We start from the raw sequence: 12,661 nt of genomic DNA, 5'->3' as shown, positions 1-12,661 counted from the left end.
TGAGAGTATTCTGCTTAATTCAGAAACTCTGTCCATCATCACCCCCTGTTGTTTAATTATTTTGGCAAACTGAGCATGTCTGGCTTGCTCTTGGAGTCCTAAACCAGTGCTTTAAATGGGCAGTACTGTCCGGTGCCAAGTACTTGCGCTTTTTTAATTTGAATACCGGCACTTTTCAGAAGTGATGCAATACATTTAATTGGGGAGTACTGGCACCCCTCAGGAGCAAGCAGGTACTCTAAATAGTAAGTCCCTGCACTTCTATAGTTCCCTTCAAAGCACTGTCTGCAAACTTTTATGATAAAAGGTAGGGGCTGCTGTCTCTTCTGGTGCTTCATCTTTCATGAAAGAGGCATCGAATCTAGGAAAGGAAGGCACACCTGGAAGTCGTGTCAAAAGCAGGTAAATCATCAGAGGGGGCGTGGGGCTGGGGTGATATCTATTTGATGTCACACTTCTGCTTACTTATAAGACTATGTGCAGGTTCCTGCTACAGTATTTGAAATACTTTACACTGTTTGTGGTAGTGGCACGCATGCAACAATCACTTTTAGATTATTTGGCTAGGCAGGCAGACCCTCGATCAGACGGACATACACACAGACAACCAGAGCAGCGGAAAGTTTCCCAAGTACGAAGGTAGATAAGACAGACATTCCTAGGAGACAGGCGGCCACGATGCAAGCAGGCAGAAACAGAAAATGAGAGAGAAAGGGACGGACACATAGAATTAATACACAGGCACAGAGAAGCCAGCAGGGACAAAAGCCCGGAAGACAAATATAGACAACACACTTAACGATGTACTGACTGACAAACAGTTGCACACCGAGGTAACTATTATTATTATTATTATGTTTCTTATATAGCGCCTGAATCAACCCCCGAAGGGGTATCTCCGCGCTTGCCTTGGGAACCCGTCCTGGCTTTTCCCTGTGAGATAGCCCCTACAGGGCATCCCCAAGGTGAAAGCCAGGCATCCCGCCGCAGGGGGGCCGTTGTGGAGATTAAGCAAGCTTAATGCCCAGAGTTGCAGAGTGTGAACCCATGATTAGGTCAGGCACCGAAGCGAGAATTATCGAGTCCATGGACATTTGAGCTCAAGACCCTGCCGCGTCGGGAATTGAACCCTGGTCCCAGGTCTGACCTCTGCTTCAGGGTCTGCCTGCTCTAACCAGTGAGCCACACTTCTCCACATATGGATAGACAGAGATAGATAGACAGAGATAAAAAACATACATTGGCAAATACAGAAAAAGTTGAAAGAAAAATATAAATGCATACAGCTAGTGTATAGTGTATGTACAGGTTGAATGACAATAGACATGCTGCCAAAAAGACAAAGGGGAGGGAAGAATAAAGAAAATATACAGAAGGTACCCACATTGGCAGAGGTAGATGTACTGAACACACATATTTGTCTGCATTCTCTCTGCAGCTAGACTCACAGACGGACAGACAGACAGACAGACAGAAACAGATAGATAGATAGACAGACAGATAGATAGACAGATAGACAGATAGATAGATAGATAGATAGATTTATTTAAATTCGAGATGTGCTGATGGATGGACTCTAGATGGACGGGTTATGGGTTTGGGAGCTGGCTGGGTTTGAGTGGGTGAATGAGCTGTATGTAAGGATGTATGAGCTTAAGGGGTAGCTGGATGGGTTTGAGCGTGTAGATACGGAGGATGTAAGTTTATGTGGATGGATGAATGAATGACTAAATGGATGGATTTATTTTACTTGGATGCTAGATCAGAGACACTATGGGTTGGATGGGTGGGCTTAAGGGGTAGCTGGAAGGGTTTGAGTGTGTGGATAGTGTGTATGTAAGATATGTGGATGATGAATGGATGGATGGATTTAGTTTACTTGGATGCTAGATGATTGACACTATGGGTTGGATGGATAGATGGCTAGGGGATGGATGGGCGGATGGGACGGGGGTTTGTATACAGACATAGTCAATGGAAGAATGTATTGATGAAAAGGGAAGTGTTCAAATGCTCAGTAAATGTGTTTAGAACAATATTTAAGCAGAGCCTGTATGCCCTGCAGAGTGCATCCAGCACAGCAGGCAGGCTTCCCTAAGCTGAATTCTATGTGCGTACAGCCGTTCTTCATACATGAGAATTGCAGGGAAAGTGCATGGGTGATGTTTGCATATTTTTTGATAAGGGTCTTGCAGTTTTCCTCCCGTGAACATGTGTTTGCGTCTCGCAGCAGGAGCCAGAGCTGTCGGAGGCTGTCCCCAACTGCCTGACTGCCATGAGCCATCCGAGGAGCCCCTTTCTGGAGGCTGCAAAGGGAGAACTGAGCCGGTCGAGCTCTGAGACAGCGCCGTCCTCAACCTCATTATGGACATCATACAGGACTTGAGAAACTACCATTTGGCCAAGGAAAACGGGGTGCAGTTTTACTCTAAATTCTCTGACTACAAACTGGACGACAAGGAAGCCCCTGAGTACGGGCACTATCAGGACGAGCAGAGAGTCGGGGAGTCTCCCATTTTCACTCCTCTCGTTAGTTAGCATCCGCACTATTCTGTTAGTAAGAAGGTGAAACCGGGCAGAGCCCGAGCACACTATTATGGCTGGGCTTGTTGTGTTGAGAGGTAGGTAGGGCTTGGGTCATTTGGGTGGTCTCTTTGGACTGGGATGAAGTAAGATTGGGGCAAATCTGTAGCACTATATGCTAAAATAGAATTGTATCGAATTTACATATCCTCTTAAGGAGATCTGTTGTTACCACCTAAAAATTAATATATTGTGCGGTACAGTTAGTGCAGTAAATTATATCAGAAACAAAGTGTTTGGCTACAGATATTGCACAATAACTTCTAAACTATCTATTTGTGTCCATTAGTGCCACCGAGGGTGCTCTGGTCAAAGTATTTATAAGTCACAAGGCAAAACGAGCACCACGCGGCCATAAAAGTAACAGCTGCAAGTATTTTCATCCCACTCAAAGCCCTGGTCTACACGTGCGGTCAGGTTCTTAGCGCACATAGCCTTGGCTACAGCGCACAGAGACCTTACTCTGACGCACACAGAGGAAAATAATTAGAGGGAACATTGCATATGAGTATGAATGAGGACACATGAGCGAATGATTGTTAGAACGTGTGGTAGAAGAGAATGCAAACGCTTTTAGGTAGCATTCTTTTCCTTTTTCTCTCTCCTGTATATTTAATGTGATTTTTGATAATTAAGAATAAGTTGTTGTTCAAAAAAGGTGTTTTGATTCCTAAATTTGAAATAAATAGATTGATTCAAATGAATAATTGTTTCGAAGAACCAGTTTGAGTCTGTTCTTCATGGCCTAGTCGTGAGGTAAGTAAATTGCAGTATTGGCAATTGTCTATTCCCAATACACTGCGTCACTCCTTACGCCTGCTTCAAGCAGGTGTAAGGTTTTGACGCAGCGGCATCCTAAAAGTCATGCAGTAAAATCTTGTCGATTTCACTGCGTCACTTTTACAAGGCTTTCCTGCGTGGGAACGCCTACCCTACGTACATCATACCTGATGCAGGTATAATGTCATGCAGGGCTTTACAATGTGATGCATCTCCCTAGATGTGTCACATTGTAAAAGGGACCCAACTTTTACGCCATTGCAGCGTCACAAAAGTGACGCAAGGGGCTTGTAAATCTGCCCCGGGGTCTGTAGAGAGAGATGCGTCTGTGGATAGATGCTGGACCTGTGAGCATATGCTGTGCCTTTGGCTAAATCCTGGCCCGTGGCACTGTGTCTGCGGATAGCTGTTATACCTGTAGACAGATGCTGCTCCTGTAGGTAGGTACTCTATCCAAGGAGTGCTCCTGGGCCTGTGGAGAGATGATGGACATGTGCATAGATGTTATATCTGTGTATAGAGAGCTACTAGGTGTTTGGACAAAATACTGAGTCCAAAATATCGTGGGGACAAATGATTGTGTCATGAATATCGGGGACAAGAATATGGTGAAGGTAAGTTTCTATAGGTTAGCAAAGTTTTACTATATATAACTCCACATATATGTAACTTGATGATAGTTATATCTTCAAGGTACGTAGATGTGGAGTTAAGAATAGTATATCTAATAATAGATTGTCCTGAGCACAACACCATGTGTATCACAAAAAGTCCAATCAATAGGCTATATGTGATTTGGAGAAGATTTTATCAAACATCGAGAATAAAATCATTGTGGATAAAGAAGATTGATTGGACTTTTTGTGATACATATGGTGTTGTGCTCAGGACAATCTATTTTTTTTCTACTGGACTGGTTCACTAGTCCAATTCTGGGGATATGAGTGGCTGTCCCCGTCCTTGGAGCACACTATATAAATAGTTTGTACCTAACTTAGGGGAATATTTGAAAACATTTTGCGCATGATAAGCCTTGCCACTAATCATCCTTTCTTAATAGTATATCTATACTTGCCTATTTACACTGACCTTCTGGATATTTTGATCCTCAATATTTTTGACACACAATATTTTTGTCCTCGATATTCTGTAAGTGATCCAACTACTACACCTAAGGATAGAGATTGTTGCTGTGGATAGATGCTGGACCTCTCATTGGATACTGTGCCTGTGGATGGATGCTACCACTAGATGCTGGCCTGTGTATAGGTCCTGGTCATGTGGGTAGATGCTGGGCCTGTGGCTAGACCCTGGGCCTTGGGTAGATGTGGTGCCTTGGGATAGAGTTTGGACCTGTGGATAGAACATGGTCCTGTGGGAGATGCAGGGTCTATGAGCAGATGCTGTGCCAGCTGTAGACGCTGTGTCTTCAGTAGATGGTGGGTATGTGGGCAGATGTTTGGCTTGTGACTGAATGGATACTGAATCTGCAGCTAGAATCTGGGTATATGTTTGATTTCGTAGATGTTTAGCCTGTACTTATGGCCTTTGGATTGAATATAGAACCGAGGTTAGACCTGTGGGTAGATGCTGAGCCTGTGGATAGATGCCAAAGCTTGAGTAGATGCTCAGATCTTGGTAGGGTAACTGGGACTGTGGCTCAATGCTGTGAGCACTTTGCTACACGGCGGGCCCGTGGATAGATGCAAGGCCTAAGGAGAGATGACATTCTTATGCACCTGTGGACATTAGAGGCCTGTACATGGATGCTGGGTCTCTGCTCAGGTAATGGATCATGGCTTAGATACTAGGTTTGAGATTGGAAGTTGGGTCTTTGATAAGATGCTTGGTGAGTGCATTGGTGCTGAGTCTGGAATGAGGATGGGCCTTATCCAGGATTTTGATTCTCTTGTTTCAGTATGCCGGGGTGGAGGCAGGCTACGCTTGCTTCTGTGGGAACGATGTGGACGTGGAGAGGCATCAACCAGTGAGCGCTGTGGAGTGTGACCAGGTCTGCTTCGGCAAGTCAAGCCAGCTGTGCGGGGGTGATGGCAGGATCGGCATCTACAACGGTAAGAATCAGCTTTAGGGCCTGGGGACTGCCTCCAGTGGTGTGATGTTATTTATTATTTATTTATATGGTTTGTAGGCTGCTTTCCCAACATGAAGTAAGCTAGCGCCAGTGCTTCATTTGTTATCAAAAATAGAAGTGCCAGGGCCCAAGATAATTCACCGGGAGGCCGCTGCAAGTTATAATAATAAATATAATAATTCCTATTTGTAAAGTGCGAATATATCATCCCTTAAGGTTTCAAGGCGCTGGGTGGGTCATCGGGGAGACTAAGCGAACTATTGCCCAGAATCAGATGATGCTGAGCTGAGCTGACTCTGGGGATCGTACTGTGAGCCCGGAGCTCTGGCCACTGAGAGACACCTCTCCCTTGCACCCCCCACACCCACAGACAGCGCTGCAAAAGCCACTGGCAGGGCACAAGTCCTAAAAAAAGAAGTGGGGGGACGCTGTCACCGGAAGTGACGTCACAACAGGGAGTGACGTCACGAATGGTGGCATTGCCTCTCCTCGCTCACCCCTTCGATGTGATAATACTGCAAGTAGGGGGCAAACTGTCACAATTTAGTTATTAGGTACAACTCAAACTTGCGCACTGCGGTCACAGAAACAGGAGAAAGAGGTGTGTTACTTGTCTGGCTGTGCCCTCTCGTTGTTAGATACGTTTCTGCAATGTGTAAGAATTAAAAAAGAGACTCACAAATAAAACATAGCGTGCCTTGCTACTTTACAGAAACCATAGCTCCATCCCCCATTACAGACCATACCATATGAGAAAGGTTCGATTCCTCCACAGAATCGCCCTATGCAAAGTCCCTCTTTTATTGCAATTAGGACACTTCCTAAGAAAAACAAAATAAATACATTCCTCTCCCCACAATACACTGTCTTATTAACTAACTGAATTGAGGAATTAGACCGCAAAGGAGGGAGAGAGGTTTTTGGACTGGGAACGGGAGGAACTCCAGGACCAAAAATTACGGAGTCATTCAACTCCAACCTATAATTAGCCCTGGGCGTAGTGGGCGTAGTGGGGCTTCGCGGAGCTACGCGAAGTGGGCGAGAAACTACGCCCACCTCCGCACTCCACGTAGCCCCACTACGCACGCACCACTGGCCGCCACCCGCCTCCCTCCCGCCCTCCCTAAATACTTTAAATGAAGTTTAAATTAATTAAAACGCACTCACCTTGCCCGCCGCTGCCCGCCGCGTCCCCGGGGCTCGCTATCTTCATTGTTCCGTCTTGTTTACTAATGCGCATGCGCGGGCGGCCGCGCGTGCGCATTTTCTCGTGAGAAATGAGCATGCGCGGCCGCCCGCGCATGCGCATTAGTAAACAAGACGGAACAATGAAGATAGCGAGCCCCGGGGACGCGGCGGGCAGCGGCGGGCAAGGTAAGTGCGTTTTAATTAATTTAAACTTTTCATTTAAAGTATTTAGTGAGGGCGGGAGGGAGGCGGGTGGCGGCCAGCTACGCTCCGTCTGCGGAGCGTGCGTAGTGCCGCCTGGCTACGCCCGCTCCGCAAAATGCGGAGTATGCGGCACTACGCACACTCCGTGCACGGAGCGTAGCTGGCCGCCCACCCCTACCTATAATGCTTAACAAAAGGGCTCTCAGACCGACGACCATGTCGCAGCCCTACATATTTCCATTGCAGAGAGGCCCCGTTTGCTTCTGCAGTTGCTACCCATCGCTGTGAGCTCCGATCTGTCAGCGCGTGAGCAGCGTGCTATGTATGAGCTGCAATCTCGTCCCAGAGAGGCCAAAGAATGAAGTTCAGCTGTTTAGCAGGGGGGACGTCGTCCGCCCGGTAAAATAAGTGGGGGGACGCCCTCCACCCGCGTGGTACCCCGACTCGAGCCCAGGCCACTGGTATTGATACCCACTAAGTCTCGCACTCCAAATTATGATAATTTTGCCGATTCCATCTAAGCCAATAAAAGTGTCTGATCGCCGAGGCTGTGACGATGGCCTTGCTGACATGTTATTTTTTTTAAAATATTTTAAAGTATATTCAGTTGTTACAAACTCTTGCTGAAGTGCCCTGGTACAAAAATAGATAAACACCACTTTGTGGTGGATTGGCAAACATCGACTCAAATTAAACACCGGCTGGGGCACAGTAGCTCTGCCTCTGTGCCCATTCAGGAGTGTATAAAGCACTATGTTGTTCCTTCCAGGACACAGAGACAGTGCTGTGGTCTGGAGCACCACCAGTGCATCAACATTAAAGCAGGAAGTAGAATGAAAATAAAAAAACACATACTTGACAAGGAACGCGTGAAGTGAAGCAACCCAAAAATGTGGATGGCCCATAGCTTCTTAGGTGCAAGGGACAAAAACAAGCATTTGCAAAGCCATCTCGACTGGCACTCAGTGCCTGTAATACACGTAGTGGGGACATGGTGGTGATATAGTTCCAAGCATGTGAATTTATTTGTTAAGTAGAAAATGATTCATTGACTTTACCAATGAGTCAATGAAAGTATTAAATATGCCACAACTGTGTATTGATCTCATTAGCTCTTACAACAGACAGCTAAGGTAGTCAGGGGAGAGGGCCACAGGTAGCTATGATCAAAAGGAGGTACGTTACAGAAGGAAGTGGAAAACATAGGGTGACTGGACTTTGAAAACCAAACCCGGGCATTATACAGTAGAACTACAATGCTGCATCATCCGAGAGTCACAGAATGACACAATGAACATTGCTCAGAGCATAGCAAATACACAGACAATGATACTTTTACTAAAACATCATCTGTGTTAATTTGTTTTCTGCTAGCAGACAAAACATAATTCACACTGGAAAACGTGTCTTCCCGTTTGTTCAGTCAAACCTCTGAAATCTGGGGCTTGTGCTGCATTTTCTCACATATACCCGGCCAGTTGGTAAAAAACTGGAACAGTTCTGGCAAATCTGGGATTCCTGGTCACTGTAAGAAGCAATAGCTCCAAAATTGGGTAACAGTTAAGCATGAGCGAATTTTGCGGATCTCGCGTTCGCGAATTTTGCGGATTTGCGGATTCGCAATCCGCAAAATCCGCGAATTCTCGCGAATTTGCAGATTTTTTTTTTTTTGTGTTTGCGCGGGTTTCTGCCAGTTCGCGAGGGTTTTGTACAATGTCGCAAATTGCGAACTTACCTGTCGGGTCGCAAGTTTCGCGAACTTGTTGTTTCTACGTGTCCAGCCTGTTTGGGACACTCTTCTTCATCACTGCCACTCTCTGTCACCACTGCCACTCTTTGACTACTCATGCCACCCTCTGGCCCACCCATGCCACCCTCTGTTTCATCACCACACCCTCTGGTTGTCCAGTGTACATTATTTTCGGCAAAGCAAAGCACACCTTCCCTGCCTCAAGTGACCTGAATTAATTTGGGGCTGATTAATGTGTCACAGAATATTTTTTTAGCTGGCACCTGCTTCCTTAGTGCGCCCTGATTAGTGATCTTTTGCACTTGCTAAGTGCTTTCATTGTTGCAAAATTAGTTACAACACCTGCCCTGCCCCAACTGACAATAATGAATTAGGGGCTAATTAATGTGTCACTGAAAGAATTTAAAGTTCCAGCCTGGCACCTGCTTGTCTGCTCCTTTAGCTGTAAATCAGGACCTTTGTGGCATACAGTTAAGGTCAGAGCAGGGTCACACAATAGTTGCAAGCAGGCAACCGAATTCTGGAGGGCCCCCTCAGGAAGCACTACAAAGAATCGTTACAAATCATGAGGTTGACCTTTTGCACCTGCTCATTGCTTTTGCTTTTGCTGAAATCGTTTTTCGGTGTTTTTCGCGCTATTCGCGGGGCGCGGCGTCGTGCGAAACCGACCGCGGAAGCCGCCAATTCGTGCGAATGAGCATTTTATTTTTTTGCGGCTTGTTGTTTCGCGAGTTTTTTTGCAGTATTCGCGAGCCGCTTGCAGCGCAACACGCGAATTTACCCCAAGGTCGAGTACGGGCGCGGCCATTTTGTTTGCGTGACGTATTTCCGTTTCCGCCCGCTATGTATAATCTCGCGCAGTAAGCGCATTGCGAGTAGAGGTTCGCACGAGATCGCGCGGGAAATCTAGAGGTTCGCACGGGATCGCGAGGAAAATCTCGCGCAAACTTACTTTCGCGCTCGTGAACGGGCGCCGGCCATCTTGTTTTTCATTCATTTCCTGTGTCTGGGCATGGTGTTTAATCCTCTTGGTATCTTTGCCATCCTTTGCTTGTTTTCAGTTTTTTTTTTACGATTTTGCTTCTTATCTATCCCTCTCTTTTCCTAGCTGTATATTTTTGTCTTTTCTGCTATTTTTCTTTACTTTTAAACTACTTTTTTAAACTCTTTTCTTTTCTTCTTCCCTATCCTATTCTTTCTTAATTTTCTACTTCTTCCTACCTTACCTGCCCAGACCATGGTCAAGCCAGGCGCCGTGAAGCTGCCCAGGCACTTGAGGGCCGCAGCGGCGGCGGGGAGTAGTGCTGGACCCAGTGGCAGGACAGCATGCGGGAGATTGAGGGGGGAGCAGGTGACGCGACGGGAGATATTCAGCCCGGAGGAAGTGGGCGCGCTGGTCTACTTCGTCCAGCGCCGCCTGCCCAGGACCATCGCAGGAGGCGGCAGGATCGCGGCCGGCGGCTACAACATGCGGGAGCGCCGGAAGCGGTGGGAGAAGGTGTGCTGGGCCATATCCCACCTCTACGGGGTCCAGCGCACCTACAGCCAGGTCACCCATCGCTGGACGGACCTCCTGGACCGCGAGCGCGACCTGCTGGACCAGCTCGGCTTGGAGATCCCCGGGCTTGGTGAGTAGTAGTAGCCATTTAATCACTCACTACTATGATGTTTTCTCCTGCTCTGTGTTGTTGTATTGCAAATATTTGTTTTTTACATGGAGCAAGCCAATAATGCCGCTGATGACGATTACATTGTAGTTAAATTATATTTCAAAATCTTCTGTGCATTTCAGGTGCACTGCTCTCCTTCTCAGTGGCGTTGCTACTATGCTTATTTGTTTTCTATTTCGTGGTCTCATTGGCCTGAGTAACTATTATGTATGAGTGTACTTTACAGAACTGCGTAATGCTAGACACTAGGGGGCAGATTACATTTACAAGCCCCTTGCGCCACGTTTACGTTGCCTTGCGTGACGCAACAGCGGCGTAAACGTGCCGCATCCCTGCGAGTCATTTACAGCATGACGCATCTAGGGAGATGCGTCATGTTATAAAGCCATGGGCCTGCACCACAATGGGTGAGTTCCTAGTACGCAGGGTGGGCGGTCCAGCGGCTGTGCGCCTCGCAAAATTGCCTGCGTGAAATGTACAAGATTTAACGCAGGCACTTCTGCGACGCTGCTACGTCAATTCAATTCCTTATGTCTGCTCGAAGCAGGCGAAAGGACTGACACAGCATGTTAAGTATTGGGTGGCCCTGAGCATTACTGGAGTTGCATTGCGTTGGCGACGTGACTCCAGCGATGCGCCGCTCTTACGTGACGAGATGCCTCACGCAAGTGCCTACCCTTGCGCCAGGGCGCGCCGCATTGTAAATGAGGCACATCTGCCGTGTCGCAAGGGTAGTTTTGCGTGACGCATTTGATCTGGCGCATCTCTGGAGATGCGCCAGAACGCGTAAGTAAGTATGCCCCTAAGGGGCAGAATTGCAATTACCGTCGCATCCCTGCAAAGTAGCAGGGATGCGCCATTAATTGTGCGGCCCGCTACCACCACCAAACATGGTGCGCCGTATTTGCAATGCGGCGCACCATGGGCCCAAAACGTCACCGAAGCTTTACTGCTGGAGTTGCGTCGCAACGATGGCGCAGCTCCATCAATGCTCTGGGGTACCCTATCTCCCCAATGCTGGGTCAAGCCGTACGTCTGCTTCAAGCAGGTGCAGGGTTTGTGTGACGCATCATTGTCCTAAAGGTGACTGATTGATATTTTGTAGATTTCCCTCAGCCACTATTAGGATGTGTTCCAGCGCAGGAATGCCCTCCCTTGCGCCGGAACGCCCCCTGATGGCGCAGGGCTTTATAACGGGATGCATCTCCCAAATGCGTCACGTTGTTATAATATTATACGCCGCACCATGGCGCCCTTTTTTGTTTAGCTGCTGCGTCACAAAAGTCACGCAAGAACGGCGCAAAAGAGCCGCAAGGGCTTAAATCTGCCCCTTCCTTTGTAACCCTGACAATAAGAAAAATAGTGGCGGTGGATTGATAGTTTGACTATTTAAATGACTGGTAATGTAGCAGGCAACTGTTAGTGTTGTCACTGATCTGACTGAAATCACAATGGAGTTTGTCTGTCACTTTGCGTCTTGCCTGCGGACTGCTGCCTGCCAGTCCTAGGTGAACGTTTCAGTACTTTGTTTAGTGAGTTACGTGACTTTCGAAGTCACAGGTCCGCAAATAAATGAAAAGTAACCATAATCAATATAATTTCGCAGAAATATTTTGTTATTGTTCTTTTGAAATGTTTGATTTGGTTGACATTGACAAGCAACAATCATCCATGTTTTCTGTTCTTTCTTTCATGTTGTACGTCAGCTCCCCCCAGGGGCGAGAGGAGGACACAGGAGCAGCAGGCGGCGGATGCTGTTCATCAACAGGGCCAGGATCGGGCAGGCGAGGGCTCCTCTGCTGGCCCCAGTAAGTTTTCATTTTAGACTAGTACCTATTTTTCCTAGCGTTCCTCATTTGACTTTTTTCAAAATTGTCTTTGCTCTTCTTGTAGACTGTATCTAAATTCTTATCCTGCCTCTACTATGACTCCCTGTGGTATTACTAGATTATTCTTATTAGTCTGTCTGTGTAGCTAACTAAGATTGCACGGTTGGCGAAACTCCCATGATTCTAGTCAGCAATAGCTCTATCAACTTAGTGCAGTCCTCTGGGATTGTCCATAATGTCTTTTGAAGTGTTCTATCTGGACTCATGCTTGCAAAAATTGCAAAACCTTTCGCTCAGTCACTCTAGTCTGGACCAAAAAACACAGATTGTATTTAAGTTTAAAAGCTTTATTAAAAGTAAACACATTTATTAAAATGAAGTCATAATAAAACTAAACGTTTAACTGATAATGGAAAAGTGGTTAGTGCTGACGATTAATTGAAGACATTTCTTGTGGTCGAGCCGAGCTCTCACCTGGTTTCAACTTGATCTTGTTGTTAGAAGTCCCTCTTCTGTCTGTGTGGAGAAAAATGGTGCGTGTTAAAAAAACAGCCTTCATCAGTTG

The 12,661-nt window shown here is 46.7% G+C and overlaps 1 protein-coding gene across 1 annotated transcript in view; it reads left to right on the top strand.

Annotated features, from left to right (window-relative positions):
• The window catches only part of KREMEN2 (kringle containing transmembrane protein 2), a 109,187-nt gene that overhangs the window by 60,065 nt on the left and 36,461 nt on the right, over positions 1 to 12,661 (top strand). Inside the window, exon 5 of the mRNA XM_086931708.1 lies at positions 5,282 to 5,435. Coding sequence (XP_086787834.1) covers positions 5,282 to 5,435 — 154 coding nt within the window. The remainder of the gene's footprint in view (positions 1 to 5,281; positions 5,436 to 12,661) is intronic.

This window comes from Lissotriton vulgaris, chromosome 7 (assembly GCF_964263255.1).
Source record: "Lissotriton vulgaris chromosome 7, aLisVul1.2, whole genome shotgun sequence".
Lineage (NCBI taxonomy): Eukaryota > Metazoa > Chordata > Amphibia > Caudata > Salamandridae > Lissotriton > Lissotriton vulgaris.
The sequence above is the reverse complement of the archived record's forward strand: the minus strand, read 5'-3'. Positions and strand labels throughout refer to the sequence as shown.